The sequence below is a fragment of the Nannobrachium achirus genome (genome assembly GCF_963921795.1).
Source record: "Nannobrachium achirus genome assembly, chromosome: 13".
Lineage (NCBI taxonomy): Eukaryota > Metazoa > Chordata > Actinopteri > Myctophiformes > Myctophidae > Nannobrachium > Nannobrachium achirus.
Window position 1 is genome coordinate 52,974,496 of NC_137833.1, and position 11,571 is coordinate 52,986,066.

At 41.5% G+C, this 11,571-nt stretch overlaps 1 protein-coding gene and 1 pseudogene across 2 annotated transcripts; both read left to right on the forward strand.

Annotated features, from left to right (window-relative positions):
• Nucleotides 1-1,033: 1,033 nt before the first annotated feature.
• On the forward strand, nucleotides 1,034-11,185 carry LOC308296609 (H-2 class II histocompatibility antigen, E-S beta chain-like). The gene is made up of 8 exons (XM_080739934.1): nucleotides 1,034-1,097; nucleotides 1,568-1,840; nucleotides 2,618-2,837; nucleotides 3,602-3,669; nucleotides 4,309-4,392; nucleotides 4,843-4,956; nucleotides 8,866-8,893; nucleotides 10,413-11,185. The coding sequence occupies exons 1-7, from the start codon at nucleotides 1,037-1,039 to the stop codon at nucleotides 8,889-8,891; spliced, it is 846 nt and encodes a 281-aa protein (XP_080596060.1). The 5' UTR covers nucleotides 1,034-1,036; the 3' UTR covers nucleotides 8,892-8,893; nucleotides 10,413-11,185.
• Nucleotides 8,999-9,978, forward strand: LOC308297431 (arginyl-tRNA--protein transferase 1-like; annotated as a pseudogene). The gene has a single exon. The product of its transcript is annotated as an arginyl-tRNA--protein transferase 1-like (transcript).
• Nucleotides 11,186-11,571: the final 386 nt, after the last annotated feature.

The following is an 11,571-nucleotide window of genomic DNA, read 5'->3' on the forward strand; positions in this document are numbered from 1 at the left end:
GTACTATTACAGCTGTGAAGACAGGCTAGATGAACCCATGTAGCCTTATAGGCCTACTCCTCAGGCTCAGATTAGGCTACAAAGAGTATGCTATTAAAAATGGAAATAGGCCTACTCAAAGTGAACCAAAAGTCGGTAAAAACTGTAGTCTTAAGTAGCCTACTTGAGTAAATGTACTACTTTCCACCACTGCATAATTACATGCAGTGGTGTAATGTAAATAAGTAGCAAAAACATGCGGGTTTCTTCTCCTCTCTCCAGACTCATTTCCCATTGAAAATGCATTGAGTGCTTAAAGTTAAATATTTAAAAAAATACTAAACATTTCTCAAAGAAAAGTAATAGCACATGTCTCCACGGTAAGCTGAACACATTAATGTGTGAATGGTGTTTTTTGGTGTAAGTACAGTATATAGGAAAGTTTTTTTTTTTAAACAATATGTTTATTTAGTTTTTTTTCTTTTTTTGGACGAACAAGACAACATCTACTTGACAAAAACTGCTTACAGACAAGACATGAAAATAAAAAATATAGGAAAGTTTTGAGGAGAACTTGATATGACTGACTGACTGATAGATAGAAATAATAAATAGATAAGAGAAATAATGGAGATAACATATGTGTGCTCGCTTTCACTTTCAGCGAGCCCACAATAACGTGTTCCTTCCAAGTGCTATGTCCAGCCGGGGACCCCCCCTGTCAGGTGAAACACAGCGGCTTGGACTCCTCGTGATAGAAGTAAGCATGAGGTCAGTCCGTTGCTCTCCCCAGGTTGGCAGAGGGAGTGTAGCCCCCAGGATTACATGATTAGACAATTGACACCGGGTGAAAAATGGGTTATAAAATTGTGGGATAAAAACATTTAAAAAAAGATAATAAAATAATCTGCTGTACTAGATTATTTTGTTTGATGTCTGCCTAATGACAACAAGTGATGAGAGTGAACCGTGCTTTTTCATTGGTTGTTGTAGAGTAGAGACCGTAGAGATGTGAGTCTGTGTTTTCAGTTCCACCTCAGAACATCATCTCATCAACATGGTTTCAGCTAAACTCTGGCTCAGTGTTTCACTGTGTTTCATCTGTCTCCATGGAGCAGGTAAACTCCATATTCATTCATTAATCAGTTACTCATTCAGTTTGTGTTGACGTTATAGATATATAGTCTATCAGTATTAACCAGTTGAACCGCAGCATCCATTTTCTGGGGGGAGGGATATTAGCCAAAAATAGCTGATCTACGTCTCGTTATACACACTAACATGAATCCAACATTAATTAATAGAAAGGATTATGTGTAAAAAGAAAACGTGCAATTGACACAACACTGGTGATAGTGCTGTCAAACAAGTCTATGGAATCTATGAAAAGGTTTAATCTGCAACACAATTGTATACAACCATAGTGGGGGTCCCTGCTTCCTCTCTCAGCTAGGGGTCCTTGGCCTGAAAAAGAAAAAGGGCAAAAAAGAGGGTTCAAGCGTTTAATTAGTTAATTAAATCTGTTACATTATAGAGACAGTATACAGTACATTTAAGACTAATGACATCTGAATGTTTCTATTTCCAGATGGATATCTCTACTTTAGGGCTGCCCAGTGTGTGTTCAACTCCGCTGAGCTGCAGGACATACAGTACATTCAAACGTATACTTTCAACCGAGAGGTGTTTGTGAGGTGGGACAGCAGGGTGGAGCATTTTGATGGCTACACTGAGTATGGTCGGAAGATAGCAGAGAGATGGAATATTGACCCTGGTCTCCTCGCTGTGATGAGAGCACAGCCAGAGGCATACTGCAAACCCAAAGCTGAAGTAGAGTACTCCAATGTTCTGCATAGGACAGGTTTGATTGATTGATTGATTGATTGATCGATTGTGTGTGTGTGTGTGTGTGTGTGTGTGTGTGTGTGTGTGTGTGTGTGTGTGTGTGTGTGTGTGTGTGTGTTATCTGAGGCATTGATTGCTGAAGTGCCAACATGTTGTGATCTTGCATATCTGTTCTTTCCGGTATATCACCCTAACCCTGAAGAATATAGGATTTAAATGGTTAAAACTCTAGACTATAACTTTAACTATAGACTTCCTTTCACTTCCTGCTTTTATAACTCAATGTCTTCAGTTCTGTCTTACAGGAATAACAGGATGTGTGAATCATGTTCCTCTTTGTTTCTAATCTTCTTTTGTTCATAGTAGGCCTATAATGTAATTCTAGTTTACATAGTTGTTGTTAGTTTTTTTGTTTATGTAAGTTAGTGCAAATAATAAGATAAGCTAAAAATAAGATAAAGATAAACCTTTAATGATCAGTGTGGGGAAATGTGTAACACTGGATGCCTCTTTTTATGAACTGTATGGACATCAGTTTGATTCATTTGAATTGTTTTGTAATAATTTAATATAATGTTTCAATGGCAATATATAATTGTATTCTACACTGTATCACATTCAGAGACGTGCTTGTAAAATATGTCACTATTATCTGGTTCCATCTGCTGACCAAACAACAACATTCATTTATATTTAACATATAAATAAATACATAATAAAGTAGCACTAGAACTATAGAGCATTGCCCCCGGTGGGCAACCACACTAATAACACTAAAATCTTGTTCTCCCAGCTGAGCCCAATGTGAGACTGACCGGACAGACCCCAGTGAGGCCCCCTGTTGGCAGCCATAAGTCCATGCTGATTTGCAGCGTCTATGACTTCTATCCTAAACTGATCAACATCACCTGGCTGATGGACGGAGAACCAGCCAGCTCTCCCTCCACTGATGTGCTGCTGCCAGGTGGAGACTGGTACTACCAGCTGCACTCCTACCTGGAGTACACACCCAGGTACACATCTAATAGACACCTACTGTATAGCCTACATATAAACACACCACTAAACATGAGGGTCGGTCTTTCACTTTGAAACTAAACATGAGTGGTCTTTATCACTTTGAGACTAAACATGAGTGGTCTTTCAAAGATCAACCAGACAAAGCAGAACGGTCCAAATCTGTTGTAAATGTTTTAATATAACTCAAACTAATCTCTATAGGTGCAACATAGGTTATTATTTTATAAATAATTATGTCCATATTGTTGGTCATTTCAGGAACCTCTGAAATATGTGAGCTATAGGTTTATGTCCACATATTTTAATATCTGGTCTGTTTCCTTTCTTTCTTTCCAGAAGACTACAATACTACTGACTGAAAAAACTAATATAAATGTTTTATCCACAGATCTAAACCTGTCATGTGACAAAAAAAAACAAGTTGGCTTTGAACTTGATGTGTGCATTGAAACTCATTGAAACTACTACTTCTACCACTTTTTGTGGTCACATGTTCAGATACTGAATTCTGATTGGCTTAAAACAGTGGTAAATCAGTCAACAACCTTGAGTTGGCTCATGGATCCCGCCCACTGTTGTGTTGCAGTTGTAACATTTCCAAGATCAATGAACTGTTTTCTTTCATTTATATGGTAGAAGTTGTTTCAGGGTGAAACAGTGGTAAATCAGCCAACAACCCACTCCCTCTCATGGTAAATGGCTTACATAGCAGACACTGCTAATACTGTATGTGTGTGCGTGCGTGCGTGTTTTACAGATCTGGAGTGAAGCTCTCCTGCATGGTGGACCACGCCAGCCTCAAAGAGCCTCTAGTGCTGGACTGGGGTATGTCACCCTGTTGTGTTGTACTCTGTTGCAGGGGTCCTAAAACGTACCGTAATTCACTAGAAGTTCGCCTGGCTTTGCCGGGCTCTTTCTAGGCTCGGCCCTTGTGGGTGCTCGCAGTCGAAGTATTTTGAGGCTCGATCCAAACATGCACGGCTGTCATAACTGTCTGGCGGGTGACTCGGGTCCATTTGGTTCGATGCATTTGCAGGGACACGCGTGCTGTTAAAGCATTGCTTCTTTTTGTTTTGTCATGCGAGTCCCATAGCTACCCCACTTTGGGTGAGATCTGCGAGCGACACATAGACGACACAGGCAGCAGAGATGCAAACAGCGACATATTATGTCACCATGGCGACAGCTGCTAGCCAATGAACAGCGGTCCTATAAGCTGGGAGGCTATAATGGGCGTATAATGTGTCACTATGGCGGCGGCTCCTAGCGAATGAACGGCGAGTCCCGTACCGCCTGTCTAGTGCCTATGAGTGAGAGCGGGTGGAATTGGGCGTGAAAGTCGGCGTTGGCCTTAGTGAGAATGTATGTATAGATAGATAGATAGATCTCTTGGGATGTAAACCTCATATGTTCAAAACTGTTACTTTTCTTATCAATGCATTGATAATGTTCTTCTTATTCCAGTGGAGCCCTATGAGAGACTGACCTCTGATCAGGAGAGAATGCAGGGACACTCCAGCCTGAACGAGCCTCTAGTGGTGGACTGGGGTATGTCACTCTACTGTATTATGTTTTAATCTTCATGACAGTGAATCTCAACTTTGTTCTTTGTATTTAAACAGGAATCTACTGTATATTCATCATATATAATATAACATGTCATAATGATATATGAAAGGTTTTCAACCTTTTCAGGACACGATCCCCCAAAATAATCACATTTGAACTGGGGACCCCCCCCACCCTGACCATCAGTTGGAATTGAAGGAGTTGATTTAGTTTGACTCGTTTCCACAGATACATATTGTGAAAATAGCCGATCTGCAAGCTCACAACGCAATTCAAGGCTTCTTTCTTAGGTCATATTTGACCAACATTTGACACATTTTAATTGGTTGATTACTTTTGACACAGTAATGGTCTTATTTTTCCTTTGGGTCCAGGTTGAGAAGCACTTGTAATAAATACATCATTGTGTTGCGGTTGTTATATTGTCAGATCCTTCCCTGCTGGAGTCAGAGAGGAAGCAGGTCCTCATGGGAGCATCAGGTATGGTTGTGGGGCTGCTCTTCTCTCTGTCTGGATTCATCTACTACAGGAGACAGGAGCAAGGTTAGTGACAGGCACGTGCACACGTAGACATCAAAAGGGGCTTGAGCCCTTTTACAGGTCTGTAAATACCTGCCTTCTCCAGACCACGAATGCAGTTTTTACTATGGTGAAAGAAATGCAAATGTCCCCTTTCCATCCATGCCAATTCAAGAGAATTTCCTCCTGAACTTGCAGCATATTATGTTGAAAGAATTGCCCTCTCTGTGTATAAATCCATGCTGTATGCGGTACGCCACATCTCCAGTATTGACTTGATTATGCTTAGTTGTGGGCTCGCCTGAAAGGCGAGAACACTATGTTATCCTCATTATTTATATAGTGAGTTCCGCCGCAGACAGTTCAAAGGCGAAAACACTATGGTTTCGTAAATTATTTCCGCCGTATATCGTGTTCCATTAGACAATGAGGCACAATTGGTGGAAAAAAATCTGGGAGTGGTGTTAGCTGGAGTATTGGTTGAGCTTCACATGACAGTTAGCACGCTGCAGAGTATAGTCACGAGCGAGCCCACACTGTTTCATATAGGAACAGTATTTCTAGTATCAGTATGTTATGCTATACTTTACGCCCACTCTGTTATACCAAATCTTTATAGGTCAAGTTTATTCTCCTAAGAAAAATGACCGACATTACAAAGGCAGGGCCCTTAGCCAATACGGAGCAGCGTTCTAGGTGATATCATCACCAACAAGTGCGACCTGATATAAATAACAACAACACCCACATGAAATCTTTTGCATTATGTTCTCACAAATCTTTATATACTCAGGTTATTCTCCTCAAATAACTGTCCGACAGTACAAAGGCAGGGCCTTTAGCCAATGAGGGAGCAGCGAGCCCACACTGTTTCGTAGGAACAGTATTTCTTGTCAAGTTAATTTCATACCTTTATGAATGAGTTTAATTCAGGATTTGGCCGCCGGTAATTATGATCTGCCTGTGAAATGTATATTGTAATAATCCATGCTGTTATTGCAGTTGTACTGTTCTATTTGTGTTTCTTCCCTATTAATGTACTAGTTTCAATACCTTTAATGTGTTGAGAAAGGTTTTAGTGTTAGTGTAATATGACCTCATCTTAAGTTGAGGCCACATGAGTTTGGTACCGCGTAACCTGATAAACTAAGATCTGAGTGAATGTTAATTGTTTAGAGTGATAGTAATTGTTTTCTGTAATTCAATAAATCAAAAAAGACATACTTTCGTCATTATTATAGACCGTTAGCATTAATAAACCAGCACGAGTATTATCGTAAACCTATCCAGGGTCATCTCAGCCTTTTCAGTAGGCGAAGTTAATGCACACAAAGTGCGTTGGTCTAAAAAACTGAACATTTCTAGTTACTGAATGAAAAAAATAAAATAAACTGGGTCTAATAATGGCCTGGCATCTACGTGGATCTCTTCCATCACAGTGGTGATGTCATATTGATGACGTCACTCTAGCTCAAATATTGAGTGGCGGCAGCCTGTGCACATCGGTGTTGTCAGGCATGCGCGGCAACCACGCATGTGTTGTGAGTGAGGTCACTCAGCATGTATAAGAGTTGAACATAATTTTAATTCACTTCATTCCACAGAGACCAGAGCATTTGCTGTGTGTACTAAGTGTCGTGAGATGAGATAGTAAACCTAGGGAGTCAGAAAGATCGAGGATAAATAAATTGTCCATTACCCAACAGAACCTAAAACTCCCTATCACAGTCCATGGATAGATGCAGATTTGATGATGAACCGCCACTCCAGGAAGGAGTGTGGTTTCCCCAGACTAGGGTCCGCTGTACTGATTGTACACACTTCAGATCTCAATCGAACCATGATGACCTCTACTGCCAAATGCCCATAAATGGACAGGTCCCCTCAGAATCCAGAATTGCAACCAGCCAGGAACAAGGAGACACAAATGAACCAACCAAGACTTTAACTCAACCAGGAGAAGTAAAGACACATCAGCTGACTTGTACAGGGAAGAAATCTCACATCTGTAAACAGTGTGACAAGAGTTTCAGCAAGTTAAGTCACCTGGAAAGACACCAGCGTATTCACACAGGAGAAAAACCTTTCTATTGTAAACAGTGTGACAAGAGTTTCAGCCAGTTAACTAACCTGAAGACACATCAGCGTATCCACACAGGAGAAAAACCTTTTCACTGTAAAGAGTGTGACAAGAGTTTCAGTAAATTATATCACTTGACGACGCACCAGCGTATTCACACAGGAGAAAAACCTTTCCATTGTAAACAGTGTGACAGGAGTTTCAGTGAGTTAGGTACCCTGAAGATTCACCAGCGAATCCACACTGGAGAAAAACCTTTCTGTTGTAAACAGTGTGACAAGAGTTTCAGTCATTTATCTAGTCTGAAGATTCACCTGCGAAATCACACAGGAGAAAAACCTTTTCACTGTAAAGAGTGTGACAAGGGGGCGCCCGCTGGCCTGGTGGTCAAGGCGCATACCACATACTAGGCTATGATGCCTGGTGGCGTCGCCGGTTCGGTTCCCGATCCGGACGACCTTTGCCGCATGTCATTCCCTATCTCTCTCCCCATTTCCTGTCAGTCTACTGTCCTATCAATAAAGGCATAAAATGCTAAAAAAAACAAATCTAAAAAAAAAAAAAAAAGAGAGAGTGTGACAAGAGTTTCAGTAAATTATATCACCTGACGACACACCAGCGTATTCACACAGGAGAAAAACCTTTCCATTGTAAACAGTGTGACAAGAGTTTCAGTCATTTATCTACCCTGAAGATTCACCTGCGAATCCACACAGGAGAAAAACCTTTTCACTGTAAACAGTGTGACAAGAGTTTCAGTCAGTTATCTAGCCTGAAGAGTCACCAGCATATTCCCTTTTCACTGTAAACAGTGTGACAAGAGTTTCAGTCAGTCAGGTAACCTGAAGAGTCACTGGCATACCTACACTGGAGTATAACCACAGTGAAAACCATCATCTACACAATGACGAAAAACCTTTTCACTGTAAACAGTGAAAACCACTATTTGCACATTTGAGAAGAAATCGCACCAGAGTGATGGTATCAAACACGACACATGTATATCTCCTTGTATGGGCCGTTCTGTCAGTTATCTCCATACATGGAGATCCATGCTCACACACACAATCCATGGTCATACATACAAAGCCAGACGTAGGAGTAGGGATGGGACGATAAGCGATATTATCGTTTATCGTGATAAAAAACACTCACGATAATCGCATTGTGGAGATTTCATTTATCGTGATATATGTCCTCCGTCATGCACTGGGATCAATTCACCTTTTATTTGCCGAGCTGCATATCCGGGCATTTAAACCCTCTATAATTGGTAAAAGTTACTTATAATATACGTACTTGATACAGTCTTGCACGTGTGGTTGCACTGACATGAGTCCTGAGGAATCCACTGGGAAATGAATTCCCCCTTACCATTTATATACTCAGGTTATTCTCCTCAAAAAACTGGCCGACAGTACAAAGGCAGGGCCTTATGCACCCCAACATCATGACGTCATCATGCTGCTATTTGATGACATCGTCATAATATTAATCTCCCTTTCCCTAGTGTGTCCATTTTGTACTCAAAGGGGCTAAATGTGACTTTCATGCATTAAGACAAAGTTGACCAACGTGTTTTTTTTACATGATCTGATGTCATAACTTGACTGATATAAATTAGAACGGCTTCAGATAACATGTTCTGAACTGCCTCTGGGTGAGTGTTGGGTGCTTGACATTTAACTCTATCAGTAACTAGATACATGTACCAATACCAATAACTAGCTCTATCTACTACCAATAAGTTCCTCTATTTACCAATAAGTTATAACTAGGTCTATCTAACAATAACTAGTTCTATCTAACAATAACTGTATCTGTCTCCGTGTCCTTGTCACCCATCTCATTAGGAGGTCTCCCGGTGCTGAAGAACTGAAGGTGAGTATCTGTAGATTCCAAAATATATCCACGTTCATATCCTCCTCCCGTCAGACAAACAGACGTTTATGAAACATATTCAGGTTACCATTGCAGCCATTGAAGATGGCAGGAAACAATCACGGACACTTGTCGAGTATTTCGGTGAAGATGAGAGCCGCTGTGGTTACTGTAAGACTGAAAAGGGAAGCTTCTCTCATGGAATGTGGTCCCACACCATGACGGTGCAAGACTACCAGGACCTCTTAGACCGAGGCTGGAGACGAAGTGGAAAGTACATCTACAAGCCTACGCTGAACAAGACATGCTGTCACCAGTACACCATCAGGTGTCGTGCCTTGAACTTCCAGCCGTCCAAATCTCACAAGAGGATCCTGAAGAGAATGAGCACATTTCTGTCTGAAGGAGAATTATCGCGAACGGAACACAGGCGGCCCACAGTGGACGCTGGCTGTAGTGAAACCAGCCCACAGGAAAATAAAGTAGAGGGACCTGTTTTCACCAACGTTCAGACGGAGTTTGGGGACTCTGATCTATCTGTCTCCGAAGTATCTAGAAATGATTCAGTGCCCGTACCGGATGGGAGACCACCCACCTCAACCCCTAAACCAGGAATAGGAGCAGATCCCAGCCGGCCTCCGTGTCGGAAGCAAGCCCACAACCAGCCCACAATCCTGGAGGATTTCATCTCCGAGGCTCAGAAGCTTCGCCTTGAGGTGAGGCTGGTGCGCTCCAACCCCCCGAGCCCACAGTTCAAAGCCTCTTTCGACGCTTCCTACCAGGTGTACAAACTATACCAGATGGCCATTCACAAGGACCCCCCAGACAAGCCCTCCCAAAGCCAGTTCCAGAGGTTCCTCTGCGACTCTCCGCTGGAGGCGGAGTGGCCTCCTGAAGGGCCGGATGCGGGCTATGGCTCCTTCCACCAGCAGTACTGGCTGGACGGGCGTATGGTCGCGGTGGGGGTGATCGACATCCTGCCTAGCTGTGTGACCTCACCTACCTTTAAAGATCGCTGTGGTGCTCCGATCTGCGCATGGGAGTATTCAAGAGACACCCACGGGTGTGCTAGAATCGGAACATAATCCCTGTTCACACGTGACGATCCACTCCAAAGATAAATTCTTTTTTTTTCCTTCTAAAAAACATTTCCATCAGGTTTTTTCGGGTTTCATTCCGATGGACTGCAATTGTTGTGCCCCGGATTGCACAAAATGCCACAAATCCATAACATCCGATTGCTGTGAGACTTTGCAGGTATATTGCCAGTAGGCCAGGCTAGAAACACCAACCCAAATCTATCAAATCAAATGGTGGTGCTATAACAGCTCACTTCATATTATTGGCCTCTAACTCTTGATTTGTTGTTGAATTAGATTATATACTTGAGTACTTGAGTATAGCCTATACTTTGTCCACCACTGGTTATTTACAACAGTCTAATTCTTTAGAGGTTCGTTGTAGGCTATTTCCACAGAACAATGCATGGTTCTAATGATGGGATTGTTTGTGTTTTCAGAGATGAAGATGAAGCTGACCCCTAGTGGAGAGAGGAGGACAAATCCATGTCAACAGAAGCCCACTGATGATAAACCTTTTTGACAACATGTGTCCTTTAAACCAGTGGTTCTTATTCTTAAACGTTTTCATGTCAAGGCCCCCAAATCGGTATCTGACAAGATATTGTACCAAGGACCCCCAGAAAAGATTATTTGTGATTAACAAAACTAAAAACTAAAAAACAACTACAAAAATATCTTTGATTAAAACTGACATCCAAATAAAGTAAAAGTTCCTCACATTTGTATTTGAGTAAATGTTCTTGCAGTTTTCTTTCCATCACCGTCAATGGCAACTCTTAGCTCGTAGGCCTACTGAGTTAATATTCAAACACATGCATTGACCACAGACAAGTATACTGTATCTAAACCTGTTTGGGGTCAGGGCCTACTTGAAAATATCAAAAAGCCTCGTAAACCGCCTCCTCCTGCAGCTACATTCCATTTGCTCACTAGGAATCGAATCAGAATTTCAGGAAGAGGCTGGTATACGAGGCCACTGTCAGATGGGTGGGTCGCGCGTATACATCTTCAGAGCATTTTAACCATCAGTCAATCGATTGAGCGCCAGCTACGATAAACGGTTCAAATAAGTTCCTATTCATTGGAATCACGATAAAATATATATATATGTTTCTCTACCTTTACTTAGTTTTTTGTTTTGCCATTTATATGGGGGCCCACTTACATTATCCTCACGGCCCACCTGTAGGCCACCGGACCACAGGTTGAGAACCACTGATCTAAATGGACATGGAAATGAAAAAAGGTCTTATAATTTACCATTAAAAGAATCTTATTACACAATTGTTTATAATTGTGATAATTCGTGACTTGCAATAATGACGATTGCAATCATTCGTAATAAATAATCATTTACTGTATGCAATCATTCATAATAATCATGCATTGTTTAATGGGATGTTTCATTCATAAATAAAGTAATGGAAAGCACTGTGTCACTTCCCAATGAAAGAGCACGCACACACGCATGGATAGTTAGATCTCCCATAGAGATGTCTGAAAATATTTGTGAAACATTTAATCTGTAGTGTTGCCCAATTGCAGGCATTCTGCATTGCAGGGCTTTTTCTCTGTTTAACCTGAACATAGCCTGAT